This window comes from Haliotis cracherodii, unplaced genomic scaffold (assembly GCF_022045235.1).
Source record: "Haliotis cracherodii isolate W230 unplaced genomic scaffold, xgHalCrac1.p SCAF_25, whole genome shotgun sequence".
NCBI classification, from domain to species: domain Eukaryota; kingdom Metazoa; phylum Mollusca; class Gastropoda; order Lepetellida; family Haliotidae; genus Haliotis; species Haliotis cracherodii.
The window spans coordinates 2,350,557-2,378,003 of record NW_027266281.1 but is presented as its reverse complement, the minus strand read 5'-3'; the positions used below and the strand labels follow the sequence as shown (position 1 = coordinate 2,378,003).

Below are 27,447 nucleotides of genomic sequence, written 5' to 3'. Positions count from 1 at the left end.
TTGTGAGGGGGAGGGATCTGGAGTTTGTGAGCTGGATGGAGTTTGTGAGTGTGATGGAGTTTGTGAGTGTGATGGAGTTTGTGAGTGTGATGGAGTTTGTGAGAGGGATTGAGTTTGTGAGTGGGACAGTGTTTGTGAGAGGGATGGAGTTTGTGAGCTGAATGGAGTTTGTAAGAGGATTGGGGTTAAAGAGCTGGATGGAGTTTGTGAGTGTGATGGAGTTTGTGAGTGTGATGGAGTTTGTGAGTGTGATGGAGTTTGTGAGAGGGATTGAGTTTGTGAGTGGGACAGTGTTTGTGAGCTGAATGGAGTTTGTAAGAGGATTGGGGTTAAAGAGCTGGATGGAGTTTGTGAGCTGGATGGAGTTTGTGAGCTGGATGGAGTTTGTGAGTGGGAGGGAGTTTGTGAGAGGGATTGAGTTTGTGAGTGGGACAATGTTTGTGAGCTTGATGTAGTTTGTGAGCTGAATGGAGTTTGTAAGAGGGATGGGGTTAGAGAGCGGGATGGAATTTGTGAGTGTGATGGAGTTTGTGAGTGGGACAGTGTTTGTGAGAGGGATGGAGTTTATGAGCTGGATTGAGTTTGTAAGAGGGATGGGGTTAGAGAGCGGGATGGAGATTGTGAGTGGAATGGAGTTTGTGAGTGGGATGGTGTTTTTAAGAGGGATTGAGTTTGTGAGCTGGATGGATTTGGGGAATGTGATGGAGTTTGTGAGAGGGATGGAGTTTGTGAGTGGGACAGTGTTTGTGAGAGGGATGGAGTTTGTGAGCTGAATGGAGTTTGAAAGAGGATTGGGGTTAAAGAGCTGGATGGAGTTTGTGAGCTGGATTGACTTTGTGAGTGGGAGGGAGTTTGTGAGAGGGATTGAGTTTGTGAGTGGGACAGTGTTTGTGAGAGGGATGTAGTTTGTGAGCTGAATGGAGTTTGTAAGAGGGATAGGGTTAGAGAGCGGGATGGAATTTGTGAGTGTGATGGAGTTTGTGAGTGGGACAGTGTTTGTGAGAGGTATGGAGTTTGTGAGTGGGATTGGGTTGGTGAGCGGGATGGAGTAAGTGAGCTGGATGGAGTAAGTGAGCTGGATGGAGTTTGTGAGCTGGATGGAGTTTGTCAGTGGGAAGGAGTTTGTGAGTAGGATGGTGTTTGTGAGAGGGAGGGAGTTAGTGAGCGAGATGGAGTTTGTGAGCGGGATGGAGTTTGTGAGTGGGATGGGGTTAGTGAGCGGGATGGAGTTTGTGAGCGGGATGGAGTTAGTGCACGGGATGGAGTTTGTGAGCTGGATGGAGTTTGTGAGCTGGATGGAGTTTGTGAGGGGGAGGGATCTGGAGTTTGTGAGCTGGATGGAGTTTGTGAGTGTGATGGAGTTTGTGAGTGTGATGGAGTTTGTGAGTGTGATGGAGTTTGTGAGAGGGATTGAGTTTGTGAGTGGGACAGTGTTTGTGAGCTGAATGGAGTTTGTAAGAGGATTGGGGTTAAAGAGCTGGATGGAGTTTGTGAGCTGGATGGAGTTTGTGAGCTGGATGGAGTTTGTGAGTGGGAGGGAGTTTGTGAGAGGGATTGAGTTTGTGAGTGGGACAATGTTTGTGAGCTTGATGTAGTTTGTGAGCTGAATGGAGTTTGTAAGAGGGATGGGGTTAGAGAGCGGGATGGAATTTGTGAGTGTGATGGAGTTTGTGAGTGGGACAGTGTTTGTGAGAGGGATGGAGTTTATGAGCTGGATTGAGTTTGTAAGAGGGATGGGGTTAGAGAGCGGGATGGAGATTGTGAGTGGAATGGAGTTTGTGAGTGGGATGGTGTTTTTAAGAGGGATTGAGTTTGTGAGCTGGATGGATTTGGGGAATGTGATGGAGTTTGTGAGAGGGATGGAGTTTGTGAGTGGGACAGTGTTTGTGAGAGGGATGGAGTTTGTGAGCTGAATGGAGTTTGAAAGAGGATTGGGGTTAAAGAGCTGGATGGAGTTTGTGAGCTGGATTGACTTTGTGAGTGGGAGGGAGTTTGTGAGAGGGATTGAGTTTGTGAGTGGGACAGTGTTTGTGAGAGGGATGTAGTTTGTGAGCTGAATGGAGTTTGTAAGAGGGATAGGGTTAGAGAGCGGGATGGAATTTGTGAGTGTGATGGAGTTTGTGAGTGGGACAGTGTTTGTGAGAGGTATGGAGTTTGTGAGTGGGATTGGGTTGGTGAGCGGGATGGAGTAAGTGAGCTGGATGGAGTAAGTGAGCTGGATGGAGTTTGTGAGCTGGATGGAGTTTGTCAGTGGGAAGGAGTTTGTGAGTAGGATGGTGTTTGTGAGAGGGAGGGAGTTAGTGAGCGAGATGGAGTTTGTGAGCGGGATGGAGTTTGTGAGTGGGATGGGGTTAGTGAGCGGGATGGAGTTTGTGAGCGGGATGGAGTTAGTGCACGGGATGGAGTTTGTGAGCTGGATGGAGTTTGTGAGCTGGATGGAGTTTGTGAGGGGGAGGGATCTGGAGTTTGTGAGCTGGATGGAGTTTGTGAGTGTGATGGAGTTTGTGAGTGTGATGGAGTTTGTGAGTGTGATGGAGTTTGTGAGAGGGATTGAGTTTGTGAGTGGGACAGTGTTTGTGAGAGGGATGGAGTTTGTGAGCTGAATGGAGTTTGTAAGAGGATTGGGGTTAAAGAGCTGGATGGAGTTTTTGAGCTGGATGGAGTTTGTGAGCTGGATGGAGTTTGTGAGTGGGAGGGAGTTTGTGAGAGGGATTGAGTTTGTGAGTGGGACAATGTTTGTGAGCTTGATGTAGTTTGTGAGCTGAATGGAGTTTGTAAGAGGGATGGGGTTAGAGAGCGGGATGGAATTTGTGAGTGTGATGGAGTTTGTGAGTGGGACAGTGTTTGTGAGAGGGATGGAGTTTATGAGCTGGATTGAGTTTGTAAGAGGGATGGGGTTAGAGAGCGGGATGGAGATTGTGAGTGGAATGGAGTTTGTGAGTGGGATGGTGTTTTTAAGAGGGATTGAGTTTGTGAGCTGGATGGATTTGGGGAATGTGATGGAGTTTGTGAGAGGGATGGAGTTTGTGAGCGGGATGGAGTTTGTGAGCTGGATGGAGTTTGTGAGCTGGATGTAGTTTGTAAGAGGGATGGAGTAAGTGAGCAGGATTGAGTAAGTGAGCTGGACCGTGTTTGTGAGAGGAATAGAGTTAGTGAGCGGGAGGGAGTTTGTGAGCGGGAGGGAGTAAGTGAGCGGGATGGAGTTAGTGAGCATGATAGAGTTTGTGAGCTGGATGGTGTTTATGAGAGGGATGGAGTTAGTGAGCATGATGGAGTTAGTGAGCATGATGGAGTTTGTGAGTGGAATGGGGTTTGTGAGGGGGATGGTGATTATGAGTTGGATGGTGTTTGTGAGAGGGATTGGTGTTAATGAGCATGATGGAGTTAGTGAGCATGGTGGATTTTGTGAGCTGGATGGAGTTTGTGAGCTGGAGGGACTTTGTGAGTGTGATGGAGTTTGTGAGAGGGGGTTGGGTTTGTGAATGGGACCGAGTTTGCGAGCGGGATGGTGTTTGTGGGTGAGATGGAGATTGTGAGCTGGATGGAGTTTGTAAGAGGGATGGAGTTAGTGAGCGTGATGGAGTTTGTGAGCGGAATGAAGTTTGTGAATGGGATGGGGTTTGTAAGAGGGATGGAGTTAGTGAGCTGGGTGGAGTTAGTGAGCGGGATGGAGTTGGTAAGTGGGACCATGTTTGTGAGCGGGATTGAGCTGGTGAGCAGGATGGAGTTAGTGAGCGGGATGGAGTTTGTGAGCGGAATGAAGTTTGTGAATGGGATGGGGTTTGTAAGAGGGATGGAGTTAGTGAGCTGGGTGGAGTTAGTGAGCGGGATGGAGTTAGTAAGTGGGACCATGTTTGTGAGCGGGATTTCGCTGGTGAGCAGGATGGAGTTAGTGAGCGGGATGGAGTTAGTGAGCCGGAAGGAGTTTGTGAGATAGATGGAGTTAGTGGGTGGGATGGAGCCTGAACCGTCACGAAATATAACCACACGAATTACATTAGCCCAGATACTGTGGAACTTCTCTGCCCCGGAATTACAACAGGGCCAAATGAGTATTCATGAACGTGGACAAACAGAATAAACGATTGACTGCTGTTTTTCACAACACTCCAGCTGCATCTCGACGTTATGCAAATAATAGAGTCCGAGATGACAAATAAAACAGAAGTGTAGAAATTCAGATCCTATTTTTATTTCTGATAAATTAACATGTGTCTTCTTTATGAATGGGGATTGTTTGAAAATGAGTAAGTTGAATCCATACATATATTATGGCTCTTTTCCAACACCATATCATTAAATACCAGTCAACGTGGTTGATGTTGCACACACCGTACATGAAGCATAACACGCAGGAAATGTCTAAAGAACACATATTTGTCGTGTCCATTTCTCAACACAAGCTGCATGCTCGTCACTAAGATTAACGTGGCATATTAATTGTAAAATGTCTGAAGCGTTAAGACGGCAGATTATTGGAATTAAAACTGCAGGGGACCCGTGAAGATCCGGGAAAGAATATATCTTCAGCAACCAGTTCTTGTCGTAAAAGGTGACTGTGCTTGTCGTAAGAGACGACTGGTGGTCAGGCTTGCAGTCTTGGTTGATCCATGTCATCGATCCTAAATGCCTGGATCGATGCTCATGATGTCAATCACAAACAAACAAACAAGCAAACAAACAAAACAAACTGCAGGGATGTCATGTTTGGACGTTACGTCAACTTTGACGTAACCATACTGTTATTTCAAGATTTGTGTAGAATTGCCGAAGAACAAATGAAGGTACGACCAGGCCACGCCCAGGTCATCATCACAAGACACCCAGGAGAGAATTGTGTAGATCGATGTTCAATATATCAATCACTAGGTCAGGTCTCGATAATTTACAGACCGCCGTCATACAGCTGGAATATCCAGGAGAAAAGATTATTAAGGCTCGTAAGGCGACGTCCTTATGACAACAGAACAGCTTTAAAGCCACATTTGCTGCCAGGCAGATTGATTTTAATCAGAAACATCAGACATCGTTTGAAAACAGCTGGATACAGAGCCAGAAGACGAACCAAACGTCTCAGGGCCATACAGTGGCTCGTTTCGTGTGATGGAGAATCCACTGTTTTGATGAGGGCTTGTTTGTGTTACACCTGGTAGTCGGACGTAAACGTGTCTAGAGACACACAAATACAGCCGTGGCTGCACGCAACATCCTAGAAACCCATCCATTTGGTGGGGGTCGGTAATCGTATTGGGATGTGTTTCATTAAGTTGTAAACTTGACTTCTTCGCAGTGCATGCTAATCTGAACGCACCTAAATCTTGTTACAGAAGTTTAAGATTAGCAGTAATTGTAATCACGATATACTCAGTAAACAGTGTCAATCACAAGTGTCACCTGTTTTCGTTATATCACTAAATATTAGGTTTAATATCATAGTCAACTTTAGAGGGGAATGTTTGCTGTTAGCTATGTCCATCCATCACTAAATGTTCGCGCTAGCAGCACTTGTCAGACATAACATAATTACCACTGTGGGTCACTACGCTATTTACATCAATGAATAATATACCTACTGTTGTCATTATGCACTATTTTTGTACAGGTTGATGCATTCCGTGTTATCTTGCCATTATATTTGTTCACTGTTTGGATTCATGATGTATTTTGAGTGATAACAACGATGTTTTTCAGGGATTATTTCGTGTTTACACTCTTGCATCCTGGCTATTTTGAGAAAGTAAGTTGACATTTGATCTAGATAAACACTGACTGTATGGCTTCAAGAAATATTAAATAACTTTAAGATTTAAACACTTTACATATGGTCTTTGAAAGGCATTTAAAAGTGATTCACATAAGGAAAAAAAAATATATGATTGTAAACTTTTTTATTACGAAGAACATAACGTTTCGGAGTATATGCTTACTCCTTCATCAGGTGAATGAATGCCATGAGGCAGAGAGCATATATATGTATTTGTAGGTACAACAAAATGAATAAAATAACAAAAGGTGGAAAATAAAAAAGGGTACAAGCTAACAAAGGAAGTCAACAAAACAGATGAATGGCGCTGATAGATGATTAGCAATAGATAATGGAAGCCAACACTTAAGTTAAGTAATTGGTAATGGACACTGGGCAAATAGGGGTGGTGGATGGGTGGTAATTAGCACTGATAGGTGTAAGAATTGAAGCTAGCTAGACAATTAGCCCCGACAAGTCCTAAGCACCAGGCAGAGAGGTTCCCTGGTCACGGTTCATGGCTGGCTGGTGTCTCCTGATGTCAACGGCTTCTTGTAGTTTCCTTTGTCGCCAGTTGTTGTTGTTGGTAGACAGGACTTTACTTTACATATGCATTTGATATTCGGGAAAGCAGTTTTTGATCGTGAGATTTAAATATCTAGATACATCTTATCTTACACAAGCTTTTGTGGGTACAAGTACTGAGTATTGAATCAAGATATCACTATAGGAGTTGCTTCTACTTTCTGCATCAACACAAACCTCCAACCTTTCGTTAATATGTTTTCCTCTCAGAGTAATATAATTAAAATGACCATTAGAGCAAGAACGATCACGATGGAGATCACGATTCCCGCAACAGCACCTGGAGTCAGACTATCATCAACAACAGTCGTGGACCTTGGAGTTGTTGCAGAAGAGAGACGGTTGGACGATGACGTGATGGCGGTGTCCGAGCTTGTTGATCCTACAACAGGGGAAAGCAGTATAGTTTTGTATGTAATGATACCTGCACACGTTACGAACCCTAACATTCGTCTATTATATAAACAAAGTTACAAAACACTTACCATAATATTGAGAAGTACATGCCAAAAGCTAAAAGAGTTCATTGTACAATTTGAGCAACACATTAATGTAGTGATGCTTTAAAGTCTGCTCCCTAATTATCCGACTGTGCATTTTAACAGTGACAATATCAGGCACAGACTTAGCTCGATCTTAAAGACATTCACACAGTTCATCTTCTCTATTGGACCAATTCTTGACACGTCTTGACACATCCAAAACAATGATTACAACTGATAGAAGGCTGCTCGCGATATTTTGGGCCATATTTGAACAACTGACGAAGGTTGTTATTGTCAACAATAGCGAAGGCACCTGTGATTATATGAGTGAGTTTGGTTTTACGCCGCCTTCAACAGTATACTAGTCATATCGCGGCGTGTCAACTTAATGTGGGAGGAAAGCCCGAAGTGAAGCAGGTCTCAGACGTTTACCACTTCGCTGGACGGGTATGGTGCTGACATACCACGAGCACGGGTATGGTGCTGACAAACGTAGAAACATATTCGGGGCGAACCGGGATTTCGAACCAACAATCTTAGGTTTCTGACGCGCCCAAGGGACGCAACTCAGCACAGCGAATCGCGGCGCCCTAGACGACTGGGCCACCCGCGCCCCTGTGAATATATGACCAAAATTATTGGTTTAAACATATTTGTATTCATTGAAATGAGTTGGGATTGGTGAACAAGCGTTACAGTTACGTTAACACCGCTCCCATACAACATATATTACATATTGAAATGAAGGATGTGACGTCATTGATATAGACATTATTTAAATAATAAGTTTGTAAATATTACAAATACAAAGTGAACATCAATAGAAAGTTACAGCTTGTGTGTGTCTAACAAGTCGTTTGTAACAAAAGTAATAGTCAATCATGAGGTTTTTGTCCGGTTAATTTAATTATTAATTTTTGAAGAGCTGAAACGTTTTGTCTTGATGATGAAATCGTGGACGGATTCAACTAATTTCTGGTTTTCAGAGTGAGCAAATTCATTGTTTCCGTTCATAATAGTATCCAGGTTATAACCGGTAGTGTAAAAATGCATATTTAGTCTTATCTGAGTAAAGTTACAGCAAGTACAAACATAATGTAGGGCGTTTTCACTCTGATATCCACAGGAGCAACACGGGCTGGCAATTAAATGTCTGTTATAATACTTATTGACGCTTAGGTCGCTACAACCGAGTCTGAGGCGGCAGTGAACAATTTGACAGCACGAGTGCCATAGCTAAGGTCAAAATAAGTCTTATTTTCGGTTTTCGTAATTAGGTTTTTAAATTCTGACAGACTACTTGACTCTTTGGACTTTGGTAAAGCATTCCATAAGTGTATTGTGTCTGTTAAAAAAATTTGGCGTAAGTAGATGTACGGCTATATATTCCTTGTATTTCAGAACTGTTTCTTAAGTTATAGTTTGTAGTTTCGGAGACAAAGTTTGGGATTAAATCAAAAAGATAGCTTGGGAATTCGTTGTTATACATTCTAAAGAAAAAAGTTAATTTTTGGTAATGTCTTCTATCTTGCAAGGATTGAGATTTAGTTTCATTATAAAGTTTCTTATGACTTTTGCCACGAACGGCACCACATATACTTCTCAGGACATCAAGATGTAAGCTTTCTAATATACGCGATTGCTGAGACGTACAGTTATCCCAAATATGCGAACAATAGTCAAATATTGGCAAGATATAGGACTTATACCTAGTATCCAAGGTTTTGCGTGATAATCGGTATTTAAAACTCCTCAGACAACTGATCATAGGTCGAACTTTTTGTACAATAACATTAATGTGATCAGTCCATGTACAGTCGCTTTGGAGTGTCACTCCTAAATGTTTATGACTTTTGAGTTCTTTTATGATTGTTCCGTCCATAAGTAGGTTCGGCTTTCGAGACGGTTTAGCTTTACGTGAGAATTGGATGGTTTCGGTCTTATTTGGCTTAAATGTAACCTGCCACTTACGGTATTACGGTATCATAGGTTCCTGGCGTGCCCAAGGGACGCAACTCTGCACAGCGAATCGCGGCGCCCAAGACGACTGGGCCACCCGAGCCCCCGTGAATATATGACCAACAGTATTATGACCATGGCTGTGCCAGCACCGTAACAGATCCAGACTCAATACATTGTTTTGGCAGTTAGATGGTTGGCAGTCTGTTTTGTCATTACATTCACACGACATTGATGTACACAACCGTTCAAACGAATAATTTTCATAATTATCCGTCGACTGCATTTAAAGATTTAAAGCTATTAGATGCATGCTACTTGTTTCTAATGTCCTAGCATTTATGCAAAGGATGGAGTGATTTGCACAACTGAAAATATGTCTGTGGATGCCCAATCTATGTTGACGTTGTTTCGAAAACTTCAGTTGTGTCTTTTCAACATACATCAATCTTTAAAGGGTACGTTGAATGTCATAGATTGTGTTTGTTTAATTTGACATGACATGCCCAAGTGTGTTAGATTTGAATCACACACACACACACACACACACACACACACACACACACACACACACACACACACACACACACACACACACACACACACACACACACACACACACACACACAGACACACACACACACACACACACACACACACATACAAGAATTAATCAGTTGCTACCTTTTTCACGCGAATTAATTAATGTTCATGAGTATAGCTGGTCATCGCCTATACATCAACTCGGAAATGATCTGATGATCGAAACTATAACAAAGTATAGAGGGCAAATACTCACCAATTGTCGTCAGCTGACACTCGTCGACAGAAATGGCACCCCTCCCAGTCGCATCCACGATCTTCCAAGTGCCATCATCTGCCACCCCAACACTGTGTATAGTGAGTGTAGAGTGTGTGGCGTTCATGGTTGCCCTGTATCCAGCCAAGGGGCTGCAGATTGGGTTGCAGGTGGCGACATACCGACCATCAGTTGGTCGTACCCATATAAAGCCTGTGTAGCTGCTTCTGTCACCTACTATTGTGTATTCTGTTCCAAGCAGACCGACACCCCCAGGACACGTGGAATCTGTGGGGATAACATGTTGAACACTAGTTATATAAATGGTTGCTACAAAATGAAACGAAACTATTGGTGTTAGATTTAAGGTATTGAAAACATCCTGCTTCGGTTGTGGGTGTTGCTGACATGAGGAGCACCATCTTCTGGAGACCCTTGTCAACATTACATGTTCGTGAAAGCAGAATAGAAGTTGAAACTATTGAAACCACATGGACTAAAAAATTAAAAGATGGTCAATGCTATTCCCAGTAACAATGTCGAAAACTAATACTCACAAGTACATTTAAAACATGGTAATTATTGAACTTAGTTAATTTATCAAGGACATAAACATGTCCTACGAGAGATATGGTACACACAACTGAATTATTTGATAACCTCTTCATCGTAAAAACACAGGAAACATGAACAAATCTAGTGTACACATTTTGATGTATTGTGCAGATCAATAGATCAGGCTGCATTCCAGTTGCTTTCTAATCTCCCTGGAGAGTATAAACACCAAGCATCATTGACGCTCTAGAATTGTTTTCACACAAAGCTTCTCAGAAGGATAGTCTCGATTACACGTGCTAGTGAGTACTGGATGTATTTTTTTCTTAGTTTCTTTGTTTTGTTTGTTGAATTGTTGTTTAACGCCGTACTCAGCATTATTCAAGCTGTATCGCGGCAGTCTGTAAATAATCGAGTTTCGACAAGACAATCCAGTGATTGACATCATGAGCATCGATGCAATTGCGATACGATGACATGCATCAACCAAGTCAGCGAGCCTGACCACCCGATCCCGTTAGTCGATTCTTACGACAAGCACAGTCGCCGTGTACGGCAAGCATGGGTTGCTGGAGACCTATTCTACTCCGGATCTTCACGGGTCATACTCAGCTGAGTTGTGGTGGCTATCACACTGACTGCTATTCTAGTTATCAAGTTAAAATTACTATCTCCACGGGCCTGACATGTACACCGCATTCTCCTTGTCTCTGCTTTCTTCTCATAACTGTTCAATCGTTTATTTTGTATTCTGGATCACTTCTTCAATTCAGACAGTTCTATACAGCAAATCCGCGTGACCAGCACGCCATTTGACTGGCTTTATAAATACATTGACTCGGCAATAATCTGATTATGTATGATATATCTAAGTATACTGTGCATAATACTCACGAGTTGCCTTTAGCTGACACACATCGACAGGTTTAGCACTGGCATTGTTTGCGTCCCGTATGCTCGAGGTTCCAGCATCTGCCATCCCAACACTGTGTATAGTGAGTGTAGAGTGTGTGGCGTTCATGGTTGCCCTGTATCCAGCCACGGGGTTGCAGCTGGGATTGCAGGTGGCGACATACCAGTCATCAGATGGTCGTACCCACAGAAAACGTGTGTACTTGCTTCTGTCACCTACAATTGTGTATTCTCTTCCAAAAAGAGCCACTCCCCCGGGACACGTGGAAGCTGAGTCTTGAACACAATTTGTACATAGGTTTAGGACTAAATGGAACACAATGTATATTAAAGCTATTTTATATATTATATTATGCTCCAATTGTAGGTGTGCTGATACAAAAGTGACATCTGCTGGAGACCATTGTCAAAATTACATGTTTACAAAGTTTACAGAGTTATCGTTGAAGCTAGTGAAAGTATTGGATAATTAAAATATATTTAATACTATATCTGGTCAAGCTTTAAAAAAAATAGATTTACAACAACATCCGCATGTACCTGCATAACACATGGTCATCATTAAACTTAATCTGCTTTGCTTGCATACATTCGATGCACGTTCAAAGCGCTGGTCTTGTTAATAGATCAGCGTGCATTCCAATTGCTTTCTTATCTCCCTGAAAACACCGAGCATCCTTCACGCTCTAGAAATGTTTTCATACAAAGCTTCATAGGACGGCGTATCATCACATTGTTAACACACATTACGAGTAAATGAGTATGGTTTTACGCTGCTTTCGCAATTTTCAAGCAATATCCCAGCTAGCACACCTACATCAGGCCGACGTTGGCTTTACATCGGCAACCGCCGGCAATATCGGCATCGGCAAACTGCAGCGGTCCGCTGTCGGGCCAATGCTGTTGATTGGCACTGACATTGAACCTGATATATGATTTGATTTTGTTATGATAACATAAAAGAAATAACACATTTGTCGATTACAACGTGACAAACCTTAGATCAAATATAATTACGAACAAATACAATAATTCTAATCGAACTCAAAATATTAACTTTATTTTTATTTTTTAAATGAAATAGATCAAGCACATTCACTGACCATTTTTTGCTGCACATATACAACAGAAAGAGAATATACAGACGGGATTCGTCACATCTTACAATTCATTCAGCAAAATACAAGATGTTGGCAAAAGTTTGGAATATCGCGATTGGTTATGTTACGTTGGTCCAACGTTTTCACAACATGCTTCAAGGGAAGCTACTCTTGTAATAGAGGGCGCTGTTACTCACGCGCGTCTTTTCAAGCAGACGACGAAGGGATGATGCGTGGAGGGCTGAAGGAAAACCTATTTTGCGGTAAGTGTTTACTTCATTTCTGTATTTACGAGGGGTTAATTTCATTTTCAAACCTTACAATTTAAACGAGAAACAGTGTTCATTCAAATGTGTCAACGTGAGTAGAGAAATCTAGGCCTGTGTGTTTTGGAAGTTCGAGAAACACACTCCTGTCAATATTCTGCATCCTCACTAGATTCTCTCTTTATATTTTTTAAACACCATATACATATTTCTAGCAAAACGCGGGGACAAGGGCAAATACAAAACATGACTAGATATGTTTTATTTCCATGTAGATTCAGCGATGTTCAACCAACGAGTCGCAATCTCGGAGTGAGAGTATTACAGCGGCAAGCAAATGAATAGCCAAACAATTACGTACATTAGTATTTTTGAATGAACATTGCTTTATTTGTCATTGTCACAGGCGTATTTGTTAAGTGTGGGGATGGATGAGGTTAGGAAATTGATTACAAACTCGAATTTACAAATCAATGTTGTGATTGCTGTCAGCGCAAAAAGCAGTGAACATGAAATTCATAACGAGGTTTTCGGAAACTTTCAGCATTGCGATCCAGCTAATGTTCCTACTGATCGATGAACGGAGCTACATTGCCAAGTTCGGTTCACCCAAAAGTTGAAATTATAAAAAAGTAAAATTGATGTTTTTTAATGTCATAATTACTTGCGAATTTTGAACATTTTCTGGATAATGGGCGAGTTTTATCCAATTAATAATGGGTAGTTTTATCCAATTTAGTAATTTATGATGTACATTTGTGATGAAATACTGAATTATAAATTTAAAAAATGTACTATGTCAAAGGTATGATGCTAGACAATATATTACAAGACAATTTAGAATGTCATTTATTTAATCAAAATTCAAATTATTTGTAAAATTTTGATGAGGAAGAATAGATACTTCAATACAGATTTTTCAGGACATTATCCATTGTAGAAAAACACCCAGAGCCTTGTTTCAAATTTGATTTATTCTTACTAAAGATATATTATTTCAGTTTATCATTATCCCTTTTCCTATGTTTACAAGCAATGAAACTGTGCATAAAATTACTTGTCCCCAATACTTTCCTGCTATTTTTGGCATACAAGTGTTTGTAAAATGTACATACCTTTGTATCTGATCTTTTAATGATAAACGTTTATTTGCAGTTCTGGTTTACCATGATGTAATCTACATGTTTTGGTATCATATAATCAATGAAATCTGTTTTGTGGTAACCAGACTTCACAGGATCGGTTCAATATTATGTCAATATGGGGATTTTCTCACTGCTTTTCAATGGATGGGGCTATGGCTATTAAAGTGAAACTACTTTCCCTGGGAAATTATTTCTGCTACATGGCTCCAGATAAGGACTGTATGTACAAGTGCAAATATACGAGATAAGATGTATTGATTAAGGAAAGGACCTGATATCTGTGTATGCCCAAAGCTTTATTTAAATGTTACTTTTATGTTTTGAGCAATATTCCCCTCAACCTCTTGACATCATCACCATAATAGCTTAGTGCTCACTGCTGCTACACAAACTTGATATATAATATTCTTATATTTCTATTTAAGAAAACCAGATGTTCAGCCATTGCCTATTGGCAAACATGGATGAGCTGAATGAACTCTTAGCAGCTTTTCCAAAATCGAGCAACTGAGAGAGCACTGGTGAGTGGATTAAATTTCTTTAGATGTATCAAGTATGGGAAATTTACTCCAATTTTGATTCATATAGAAGATCCGGGGTAGAAGATATCTTCAGCAACCCATGCTTGCCGTAAAAGGCAACTATGCTTGTCGTATGTGATGAGGCGACTATTGGGATCGGGAGGTGAGGCTCTCTGACTTGGTTGATGCATGTCATCGATCCCAATTGCATGGATTGATGCTCGTGATGATAATCAGTGGATTGTCTGGTCCAGACTCAATTATTTACAGACCGCCGTCATATAGCTGGAATATTGCTGAGTGAGGCGTTAAACAACAAACCAAACCAACTGATACATGTTTCTGCTTGAAATATTTATAAGCATATATTTAATATCATGTTTGCCCTATTAAGGGCCCCTGATACTTACTATGGTAATCTTCCAAATGAAATTTCATGCTGACTTACTTTTGATGGACATACAAGAGAGATTGCACACCTAAATCTGTTCTCCAGCAAGATTGGAGGAGGGGGGTTATCATGTAGTTATTGGGGATGTTTATTGGGCTAAATTAATAGGGTGATATGTCAGTTATAAAATCTTTTTTAATTGACATAAGAAACAGATTAGGGATCTACCATGCAATATTGGGAGGGGTTATGTTATTTGCGTATATAATTACACATAATTCAATTTACTTATTTACACATATTATAAACTCATCAATTTACTTACTGGGATTCCGATAATTCTAGGGTGGGGCCTTCTGCTTTTAGTCCCTAAATTTGGAAAAAGGCTCAGAATTTCAAATACAATGGGACATTTTAACATTGTGCTGTATGGGCAAGTGCAGGTGTACCTAGGGAATATATGTAATTGTCACATAAAGGGCCCATAGCAGAAAATTCCTTGAGTGAACCCCTATATTTATTAACAGGTGTCAATACTTAAAATGATATATACACACATATGTAAGATGGTGCATGTGATTTTTTAACTTGATGAAATAGGGGGGAAAAGTTTGTCTCGCAAACGAATTTGAAGCCACATAAATGAAATTTTGCAGGCTAATATGAGGGGTATATGTTTAAAACTGGTTTTGAGAATATATGTTTCACATCTGCCTTGTTGCAGGTAGTAACACTTTTTTCTTGTAAATAATAATTAATTAATAATAAAGTTTATTATTCTATTTTGCTCTTTGTGTTTATTTATAAGTATTAACTACACATGTATTAGGGTACATAAAAAATAGTACTGTAACTAGTGTAATCATTTTGATTGTTTTGTATAGCTAGAAGTATTTATATTACTTACATTTTAACATCACAGCAAGTTGCAGCTTTTAGAAATGTTTAGTTTTATGTACCCTAACACTACAATTGGAAAAGTTCTATTGTGGCATCATTTACATGAAATATTAAGATGAGATGTTGTCAGTTATGACTTCTGATGACATCGGCCTATTTAAGACAATGGCAGATGGCAGATGCTGCGCTGATAATTGTTGTCGACACTGGGCCGATGTCCATCCGATGCTGATTCCATAACAGTTGCCTATTTCTGGCCGAAGGCTGGCCAGATAACTATTTACGACGTTGTGCCGATGTCGATCCGATGAGCAAAACTTCATAGGCCCGACAATGTTTGCCGTCGCTGAGCGAATGCTGGGCCGGTGCATTGCCGATGCAGGGCCGATGATGTTTGCCGGCGTTGGGCCGATGTCGATCCGATGAGCAAAACTTCATCGGCCCGACGATGTTTGCCGACACTGGGCCGATGCTTGACCGCTGCAGTGCCGATGCAGGGCCGATGACGTTTGCCGACGTTGGGCCGATGTCGATTCGATGAGCAAAACTTCATCGGCCCGATGCAGTTTGCCGACGTTGGGCCGATGGTGTAGACGACGTTGGGCCGATGCAGGGCCGATGATGGCATGCTACCTGGGATCAGGGTAAGAAACACCAGAAATGGGCTTCACACATTGTACCCATGTTGGGGATGGAACCCGCGTCTTCGGCGTGACGAGCGAGCGCTTTACCCAGTAGGCTATCAGACCGCCCCAACACATTACGACCAAGATATGAGAATACATAGTGATCGGTGGATAAAGTGTTCAGTGTGCCATCTTTACGCCTATATATCTTTGTTTATGTCACAGTCAACTGGGTGCCCTCATTCAGCTGACAGATCCATTTTGGGTACTGATCAGAGGTGCTAAATGGCGTATCTTCCAAACTGATAGGCAGACTATCATTTCAATCGTGATAGTCTATATAGTTTTCTGCAGTTAACATAATAAAATTATCAAAGACATATCTGATAGTCCTGAACCAAAACAGATGGCTGTGCTTAATGTAAACATATATTTTGGGACCAGACGTATCAGACAACTTGGAAAGTTAACGTATAGCACACACACACGCACATACATACACACACACACGAACAATTGATGTAATTAATATATACACATAAGAATTAATCAATCACTACCTTTTTTTTCATGAGAATTAATTTATTAATGTTCATGAGTATAGCTGGTCATCGCCTATACATTACCTCGGAAATGATCTGATGATCGAAACTATGACAAAGTATAGAGGGCAAATACTCACCAATTGTCGTCAGCTGACACACGTCGACAGGAATGGCACCCACTACATTCGCATCAACGATCTTCCATGTACCAGCATCTGCCACCCCAACACTGTGCATAGTGAGTGTAGAGTGTGTGGCGTTCATGGTTGCCCTGTATCCAGCCACGGGGTTGCAGCTGGGATTGCAGGTGGCGACATACCGGCCATCAGATGGTCGTACCCACAGAAAACCTGTGTACTTGCTTCTGTCACCTACAATTGTGTATTCTCTTCCAAAAAGAGCCACTCCCCCAGGACACGTGGAAGCTGAGTCTTGAACACAATTTGTACAAAGGTTTAGGATTAAATGAAACACAAGGTATGTTAAAGCTGTTTTATATATTATATTATGCTCCAATTGTAGGTGTGCTGATACAATAGTGACATCTGCTGGAGATTATTGTCAAAATATTACATGTTGATATGCAGGCGCAAGAGTCTTCGTTGAAACTAGTGAAAGTATTGGATAATTAAAATATGTTAAATACTATATCTGGTCAAGCCTTAAAAAAAATAGATTTACAACAACATCCGCATGTACCTGCATAATACATGGTCATCATTAAACTTAATCTGCTTTGCTTGCATACATTCGATGCACGTTCAAAGCGCTGGTCTTGTTAATAGATCAGTGTGCATTCCAATTGCTTTCTTATCTCCCTGAAAACACCCAGCATCCTTCACGCTCTAGAACTGTTTGTCATACAAAGCTTCATAGGACGGCGTATCATCAGATTGTTAACACACATTACGAGTAAATGAGTATGGTTTTACGCCGCTTTCGCAATTTTCCAGCAATATCATGGCGAGGGACACCAGAAATGGGCTTCACACATTGTACCCATGTTGGGGATGGAACCCGCGTCTTCGGCGTGACGAGCGAGCGCTTTACCCAGTAGGCTATAAGACCGCCCCGACACATTACGACCAAGATATGAGAATACATAGTGATCGGTGGATAAAGTGTTCAGTGTGCCATCTTCACGACTGTATATCTTTGTTTATGTCACAGTCAACTGGGTGTCCTCATTCAGCTGACAGATCCATTTTAAGTACTGATCAGAGGTGCTAAATGGCGTATCTTCCAAACTGATAGGCAGACTATCATTTCAATCGTGATAGTCTATACAGTTTTCTGCAGTTAACATAATAAAATTATCAAAGACACATCTGATAGTCCTGAACCAAAACAGATGGCTGTGCTTAATGTAAACATATATTTTGGGACCAGACGTATCAGACAACTTGGAAAGTTTACGTCTTGGACCTCGAAATCAGTGACATTGTTATTAGACTATCAAAAACGATAGCACACACACACGCACACACATACACACACACACGAACAATTTATGTAATTAATATATACACATAAGAATTAATCAATCACTATCTTTTTTTTCATGGGAATTAATTTACTAATGTTCATGAGTATAGCTGGTCATCGCCTATACATTAACTCGGAAATGATCTGATGATCTATACAATGACAAAGTACAGAGGGCAAATACACACCAATTGTCGTCAGCTGACACACGTCGACAGGGATGGCACCCACTACATTCGCATCAACGATCGTCCATGTACCAGCATCTGCCACCCCAACACTGTGTATAGTGAGTGTAGAGTGTGTGGCGTTCATGGTTGCCCTGTATCCAGCCACGGGGCTGCAGCTGGGGTTGTAGGTGGCGACATACCGGCCATCAGATGGTCGTACCCACAGAAAACCTGTGTACTTGCTTCTGTCACCTACAATTGTGTATTCTCTTCCAAAAAGAGCCACTCCCCCAGGACACGTGGAAGCTGAGTCTTGAACACAATTTGTACAAAGGTTTAGGATTAAATGAAACACAATGTATGTTAAAGCTATTTTATATATTATATTATGCTCCAATTGTAGGTGTGCTGATACAATAGTGACATCTGCTGGAGACCATTGTCAAAATTACATGTTTATATGCAGGTGCAAGAGTTTTCGTTGAAGCTAGTGAAAGAATTGGATTATTAAAATATATTTAATACTATATCTGGTCAAGTTTAAAAAAAAATAGATTTACAACAACATCCGCATGTACCTGCATAATACATGGTCATCATTAAACTTAATCTGCTTTGCTTGCATACATTCGATGCACGTTCAAAGCGCTGGTCTTGTTAATAGATCAGCGTGCATTCCAATTGCTTTCTTATCTCCCTGAAAACACCGAGCATCCTTCACGGTCTAGAAATGTTTTCGTACAAAGCTTCATAGGACGGCGTATCATCTCATTGTTAACACACATTACGAGTAAATGAGTATGGTTTTACGCTGCTTTTGCAATATTCCAGCAATATCACGTCGAGGGACACCAGAAATGGGCTTCACACATTGTACCCATGTTGGGGATGGAACCCGCGTCTTCGGCGTGACGAGCGAGCGCTTTACCCAGTAGGCTATCAGACCGCCCCAACACATTACGACCAAGATATGAGAATACATAGTGATCGGTGGATAAAGTGTTCAGTGTGCCATCTTCACGCCTCTATATCTTTGTTTATGTCACAGTCAACTGGGTGTCCTCATTCAGCTGACAGATCCATTTTGGGTACTGATCAGAGGTGCTAAATGGCGTATCTTCCAAACTGATAGGCAGACTATCATTTCAATCGTGATAGTCTATATAGTTTTCTGCAGTTAACATAATAAAATTATCAAAGACATATCTGATAGTCCTGAACCAAAACAGATGGCTGTGCTTAATGTAAACATATATTTTGGGACCAGACGTATCAGACAACTTGGAAAGTTAACGTATAGCACACACACACGCACATACATACACACACACACGAACAATTGATGTAATTAATATATACACATAAGAATTAATCAATCACTACCTTTTTTTTCATGAGAATTAATTTATTAATGTTCATGAGTATAGCTGGTCATCGCCTATACATTAACTCGGAAATGATCTGATGATCTATACTATGACAAAGTACAGAGGGCAAATACACACCAATTGTCGTCAGCTGACACACGTCGACAGGGATGGCACCCACTACATTCGCATCAACGATCTTCCATGTACCAGCATCTGACACCCCAACACTGTGTATAGTGAGTGTAGAGTGTGTGGCGTTCAAAGTTGCCCTGTATCCAGCCACGGGGCTGCAGCTGGGGTTGCAGGTGACGACATACCGACCATCAGTTGGTCGTACCCACTTAAAGCCTGTATAGTTGCTTCTGTCACCTACTATTGTGTATTCTGTTCCAAGCAGACCGACACCCCCAGGACACGTGGAATCTGTGGGGATAACATGTTGAATACTAGCTATATAGTGGTTGCTACAAAATGAAACGAAACTATTGGTGTTAGATTTAAGGTATAGCAAACATCCTGCTTCGGTTGTGGGTGTTGCTGACATGAGGAGCACCATCTTTTGGAGACCCTTGTCAACATTACATGTTCACGAAAGCAGAATATAAGTTGAAACTATTGAAACCACATGGACTAAAAAATTAAAAGACGGTCAATGCTATTCCCAGTAACAATGTCGAAAACTAATACTCACAAGTACATTTAAAACATGGTAATTATTGAACTTGGTTAGTTTATAAAGAACATAAACATGTCCTACGAGAGATAAGGTACACACAACTGGATTATTTGATAACCTCTTCATCGTAAAAACACAGGAAACATGAACAAATCTAGTGTACAAATTTCGATGTATTGTGCAGATCAATAGATCAGGCTGCATTCCAGTTGCTTTCTAATCTCCCTGGAGAGTATAAACACCAAGCATCATTGACGCTCTAGAATTGTTTTCACACAAACCTTCTGAGGAGAATAGTCTCGATTACACGTGGTAGTGTGTACTGGATGTATTTTTTCTTAGTTTCTTTGTTTTGTTTGTTGAATTGTTGTTTAACGCCGTACTCAGCATTATTCAAGCTGTATCGCGGCAGTCTGTAAATAATCGAGTTTCGACAAGACAATCCAGTGATTGCCATCATGAGCATCGATGCAATTGCGATACGATGACATGCATCAACCAAGTCAGCGAGCCTGACCACCCGATCCCGTTAGTTGAATTTTACGACAAGCACAGTCGCCTTGTACGGCAAGCATGGGTTGCTGGAGACCAAGTCTGTCCGTATCTCCATGGGCCTGACATGTACACCACAGTCTCCTTGTCTCTGCTTTCTTCTCATAACTGTTCAATCGTTTATTTTGTATTCTGGATCACTTCTTCAATTCAGACAGTTCTATACAGCACATCCGTGTGACCAGCAAGCCATTTGACTGGCTTTATATATACGTTGACTCGGCAGTAATCTGATTATGTATGATATATCTAAGTATACTGTGCATAATACTCACGAGTTGCCTTTAGCTGACACACGTCGACAGGTTTAGCACTGGCATTATTTGCGTCCCGTATGCTCCAGGTTCCAGCATCTGCCATCCCAACACTGTGTATAGTGAGTGTAGAGTGTGTGGCGTTCATGGTTGCCCTGTATCCAGCCACGGGTTTGCAGCTGGGGTTGCAGGTGGCGACATACCCGCCATCAGATGGTCTTACCCACAGAAAACCTGTGTACTTGCTTCTGTCACCTACAATTGTGTATTCTCTTCCAAAAAGAGCCACTCCCCCAGGACACGTGGAAGCTGAGTCTTGAACACAATTTGTACAAAGGTTTAGGATTAAATGAAACACAATGTATGTTAAAGCTATTTTATATATTATATTATGCCCCAATTGTAGGTGTGCTGATACAATAGTGACATCTACTGGAGACCATTGTCAAAATTACATGTTTACATGCAGGTGCAAGAGTTTTCGTTGAAGCTAGTGAAAGAATTGGATAATTAAAATATATTTAATACTATATCTGGTCAAGTTTAAAAAAAATAGATTTACAACAACATCCGCATGTACCTGCATAATACATGGTCATCATTAAACTTAATCTGCTTTGCTTGCATACATTCGATGCACGTTCAAAGCGCTGGTCTTGTTAATAGATCAGTGTGCATTCCAATTGCTTTCTTATCTCCCTGAAAACACCCAGCATCCTTCACGCTCTAGAAATGTTTTCATACAAAGCTTCATAGGACGGCGTATCATCAGATTGTTAACACACATTACGAGTAAATGAGTATGGTTTTACGCCGCTTTTGTAATATTCCAGCAATATCACGTCGAGGGACACAAGAAATGGGCTTCACACATTGTACCCATGTTGGGGATGGAACCCGCGTCTTCGGCGTGACGAGCGAGCGCTTTACCCAGTAGGCTATCAGACCTCCCAACACATTACGACCAAGACATGAGAATACATAGTGATCGGTGGATAAAGTGTTCAGTGTGCCATCTTTACGCCTCTATATCTTTGTTTATGTCACAGTCAACTGGGTGTCCTCATTCAACTGACAGATCCATTTTGGGTACTGATCAGAGGTGCTAAATGGCGTATCTTCCAAACTGATAGGCAGAGTATCATTTCAATCGTGATAGTCTATATAGTTTTCTGCAGTTAACATAATAAAATTATCAAAGACATATCTGATAGTCCTGAACCAAAACATATGGCTGTGCTTAATGTAAACATATATTTTGGGGCCAGACGTATCAGACAACTTGGAAAGTTAACGTCTGGGACCTCGAAATCAGTGACATCGTTATTAGACTATCAAAAACGATAGCACACACACACGCACATACATACACACACACACGAACAATTGATGTAATTAATATATACATATAAGAATTAATCAATCACTACCTTTTTTTCATGGGAATTAATTTATTAATGTTCATGAGTATAGCTGGTCATCGCCTATACATTAACTCGGAAATGATCTGATGATCTATACAATGACAAAGTATAGAGGGCAAATACACACCAATTGTCGTCAGCTGACACACGTCGACAGGGATGGCACCCACTACATTCGCATCAACGATCTTCCATGTACCAGCATCTGCCACCCCAACACTGTGTATAGTGAGTGTAGAGTGTGTGGCGTTCAAAGTTGCCCTGTATCCGGCCACGGGGCTGCAGCTGGTATTGCATGGGGCGACATAGCGGCCATCAGATGGTCGTACCCACACAAAACCTGTGTACTTGCTTCTGTCACCTACTATTGTGTATTCTCTTCCAAGCAGACCGACACCCCCAGGACACGTGGAATCTGTGGAGATAACATGTTGAACACTAGTTATATAAATGATTGCTACAAAATGAAACGAAACTATTGGTGTGAAATTTAAGGTATAGCAAACATCCTGCTTCGGTTGTGGGTGTTGCTGACACGAGGAGCACCATCTTCTGGAGACCCTTGTCAACATTACATGTTCGTGAAAGCAGGTGCAAGTTGAAACTATTGAAACCACATGGACTAAAAAATTGAAAGATGGCCAATGCTATTCCCAGTAACAATGTCGAAAACTAATATTTACAAGTACATTTGATATATTGTTATCATTGAACTTGGTTAATATATCAAGGACATAAACATGTCCTACGAGAGATATGGTACACACAACTGAATTATTTGATAACCTCTTCATCGTAAAAACACAGGAAACATGAACAAATCTAGTGTACAAATTTCGATGTATTGTGAAGATCAATAAATCAGGCTGCATTCCAGTTGCTTCCTAATCTCCCTGGAGAGTATACACACCAAGCATCATTGACGCTCTAGAATTGTTTTTACACAAAGCTTCTCAGAAGGAAAGTCTTGATTACACGTGCTGGTGCGCACTGGATACATTTTTTTCTTATTTTCTTTTGTTTTGTTTGTTGAATTGTTGTTTAACGCCGTACTCAGCATTATTCAAGCTGTATCGACAAGAGTTTCGAGTTTCGACAAGACAATCCAGTGATTGCCATCATGAGCATCGATGCAATTGCGATACGATGACATGCATCAACCAAGTCAGCGAGCCTGACCACCCGATCCCGTTAGTCGATTCTTAAGACAAGCACAGTCGCCTTGTACGGCAAGCATTGGTTGCTGGAGACCAAGTCTGTCCGTATCTCCATGGGCCTGACATGTACACCACAGTCTCCTTGTCTCTGCTTTCTTCTCATAATTGTTCAATCGTTTATTTTGTATTCTGGATCACTTCTTCAATTCAGACAGTTCTATACAGCACATCCGTGTGACCAGCAAGCCATTTGACTGGCTTTATATATACGTTGACTCGGCAGTAATCTGATTATGTATGATATATCTAAGTATACTGTGCATAATACTCACGAGTTGCCTTTAGCTGACACACGTCGACAGGTTTAGCACTGTCATTGTTTGCGTCCCGTATGCTCCAGGTTCCAGCATCTGCCGGCTGGACACTGTGTATAGTGAGTGTAGAGTGTGTGGCGTTCATGGTTGCCCTGTATCCAGCCACGGGGTTGCAGCTGGGATTGCAGGTGGCGACATACCAGTCATCAGATGGTCGTACCCACAGAAAACCTGTGTACTTGCTTCTGTCACCTACAATTGTGTATTCTCTTCCAAAAAGAGCCACTCCCCCAGGACACGTGGAAGCTGAGTCTTGAACACAATTTGTATAAAGGTTTTGGATTAAATGAAACATAATGTATATTAAAGCTATTTTATATATTATATTATGCTCCAATTGTAGGTGTGCTGATACAATAGTGACATCTGCTGGAGACCATTGTCAAAATTACATGTTTGTATGCAGGCGCAAGAGTTTTCGTTGAAGCTAGTGAAAGTTTTGGATAATTAAAATACTATATCTGGTCAAGCTTTAAAAAAAATAGATTTACAACAACATCCGTATGTACCTGCATAATACATGGTCATCATTAAACTTAATCTGCTTTGCTTGCATACATTCGATGCACGTTCAAAGCGCTGGTCTTGTTAATAGATCAGCGTGCATTCCAATTGCTTTTTTATCTCCCTGAAAACACCCAGCATTCTTCACGCTCTAGAACTGTTTTCATACAAAGCTTCATAGGACGGCGTATCATCACATTGTTAACACACATTACGAGTAAATGAGTATGGTTTTACGCCGCTTTCGCAATATTCCAGCAATATCACGGCGAGGGACACCAGAAATGGGCTTCACACATTGTACCCATGTTGGGGATGGAACCCGCGTCTTCGGCGTGACGAGCGAGCACTTTACCCAGTAGGCTATCAGACCGCCCCAACACATTACGACCAAGATATGAGAATACATAGTGATCGGTGGATAAAGTGTTCAGTGTGCCATCTTCACGCCTATATATCTTTGTTTATGTCACAGTCAACTGGGTGTCCTCATTCAGCTGACATATCCATTTTGGGTACTGATCAGAGGTGCTAAATGGCGTATCTTCCAAACTGATAGGCAGACTATCATTTCAATCGTGATAGTCTATATAGTTTTCTGCAGTTAACATAATAAAATTATCAAAGACATATCTGATAGTCCTGAACCAAAACAGATGGCTGTGCTTAATGTAAACATATATTTTGGGACCAGACGTATCAGACAACTTGGAAAGTTAACGTCTGGGACCTCGAAATCAGTGACATCGTTATTAGCCTATCAAAAACGATAGCACACATACACGCACACACATACACACATAAACGAACAATTGATGTAATTAATATATACATATAAGAATTAATCAATCTCTACCTTTTTTCATGGGAATTCATTTATTAATGTTCATGAGTATAGCTAGTCATCGCCTATACATTAACTCGGAAATGATCTGATGATCTATACTATGACAAAGTACAGAGGGCAAATACTCACCAATTGTCGTCAGCTGACACACGTCAACAGGGATGGCACCCACTACATTCGCATCAACGATCTTCCATGTACCAGCATCTGCCACCCCAACACTGTGTATAGTGAGTGTAGAGTGTGTGGCGTTCAAAGTTGCCCTGTATCCAGCCACGGGGCTGCAGCTGGGGTTGCAGGTGGCGACATACCGACCATCAGTTGGTCGTACCCACTTAAAGCCTGTATAGTTGCATCTGTCACCTACTATTGTGTATTCTGTTCCAAGCAGACCGACACCCCCCGGACACGTGGAATCTGTGGAGATAACATGTTGAACACTAGTTATATAAATGATTGCTACAAAATGAAAAGGAACTATTGGTGTGAAATTTAAGGTATTGAAAACATCCTGCTTCGGTTGTGGGTGTTGCTGACATGAGGAGCACCATCTTCTGGAGACCCTTGTCAACATTACATGTTCACGAAAGCAGGTGCAAGTTGAAACTATTGAAACCACATGGACTAAAAAAATAAAAGACGGTTAATACTATTCCCAGTGACAATGTCGAAAACTAATACTCACAAGTACATTTGATATATGGTGATCATTGAACTTGGTTAATATATCCAGGATATAAACATGTCCTACGAGAGATATGATACACAAAACTGAATTATTTGATAACCTCTTCATCGTAAAAACACAGGAAACATGAACAAATCTAGTGTACAAATTTCGATGTATTGTGAAGATCAATAAATCAGGCTGCATTCCAGTTGCTTCCTAATCTCCCTGGAGAGTATACACACCAAGCATCATTGACGCTCTAGAATTGTTTTTACACAAAGCTTCTCAGAAGGAAAGTCTTGATTACACGTGCTGGTGCGCACTGGATACATTTTTTTCTTATTTTCTTTTGTTTTGTTTGTTGAATTGTTGTTTAACGCCGTACTCAGCATTATTCAAGCTGTATCGACAAGAGTTTCGAGTTTCGACAAGACAATCCAGTGATTGCCATCATGAGCATCGATGCAATTGCGATACGATGACATGCATCAACCAAGTCAGCGAGTCTGACCACCCGATCCCGTTAGTCGATTCTTAAGACAAGCACAGTCGCCTTGTACGGCAAGCATTGGTTGCTGGAGACCAAGTCTGTCCGTATCTCCATGGGCCTGACATGTACACCGCAGTCTCCTTGTCTCTGCTTTCTTCTCATAACTGTTCAATCGTTTATTTTGTATTCTGGATCACTTCTTCAATTTCAGACAGTTCTATACAGCACAACCGCGTGACCAGCAAGCCATTTGACTGGCTTTATATATACGTTGACTCGGCAGTAATCTGATTATGTATGATATATCTAAGTATACTGTGCATAATACTTACGAGCTGCATTTAGCTGACACACGTCGACAGGTTTAGCACTGGCATTGTTTGCGTCCCGTACGCTCCAGGTTCCAGCATCTGCCATCCCAACACTGTGTATAGTGAGTGTAGAGTGTGTGGCGTTCATGGTTGCCCTGTATCCAGCCACGGGGTTGCAGCTGGGATTGCAGGTGGCGACATACCAGCCATCAGATGGTCGTACCCACAGAAAACGTGTGTACTTGCTTCTGTCACCTACAATTGTGTATTCTCTTCCAAAAAGAGCCACTCCCCCAGGACACGTGGAAGCTGAGTCTTGAACACAATTTGGACAAAGGTTTAGGACTAAATGAAACACAATGTATATTAAAGCTATTTTATATATTATATTATGCTCCAATTGTAGGTGTGCTGATACAATAGTGACATCTGCTGGAGACCATTGTCAAAATTACATGTTTATATGCAGGCGCAAGAGTTATCGTTGAAGCTAGTGAAAGTTTTGGATAATTAAAATACTATATCTGGTCAAGCTTTAAAAAAAATAGATTTACAACAACATCCGCATGTACCTGCATAATACATGGTCATCATTAAACTTAATCTGCTTTGCTTGCATACATTCGATGCA

At 41.2% G+C, this 27,447-nt stretch overlaps 1 protein-coding gene and 1 pseudogene across 1 annotated transcript; both read right to left on the bottom strand.

The window, feature by feature from the left end:
• Positions 1-27,447, bottom strand: part of LOC139472782 (uncharacterized) — a 94,356-nt pseudogene that overhangs the window by 14,489 nt on the left and 52,420 nt on the right.
• LOC139472570 (putative uncharacterized protein DDB_G0290521) lies at positions 1,705-3,286 on the bottom strand. The gene is made up of 3 exons (XM_071255041.1): positions 2,979-3,286; positions 2,570-2,761; positions 1,705-2,197 (listed from the first exon to the last, which is right to left on the bottom strand). The coding sequence occupies exons 1-3, from the start codon at positions 3,284-3,286 to the stop codon at positions 1,705-1,707; spliced, it is 993 nt and encodes a 330-aa protein (XP_071111142.1).

What these genes read in the sequence shown, in the direction of transcription:
- LOC139472570 (XM_071255041.1), bottom strand. Translation starts at nt 3,286, where the DNA reads ATGCTCACTAACTCCATCATGCTCACTAACTCCATCCCTCTCATAAAC. An exon ending in ACATTCCCCAAATCCATCCA is followed by an intron (nt 2,762 to 2,978) that starts GCTCACAAACTC and finishes AACTCCATTCAG; the next exon opens with CTCACAAACTACATCAAGCT. An exon ending in CCATCCCTCTCACAAACACT is followed by an intron (nt 2,198 to 2,569) that starts GTCCCACTCACA and finishes TACTCCATCCAG; the next exon opens with CTCACTTACTCCATCCCGCT.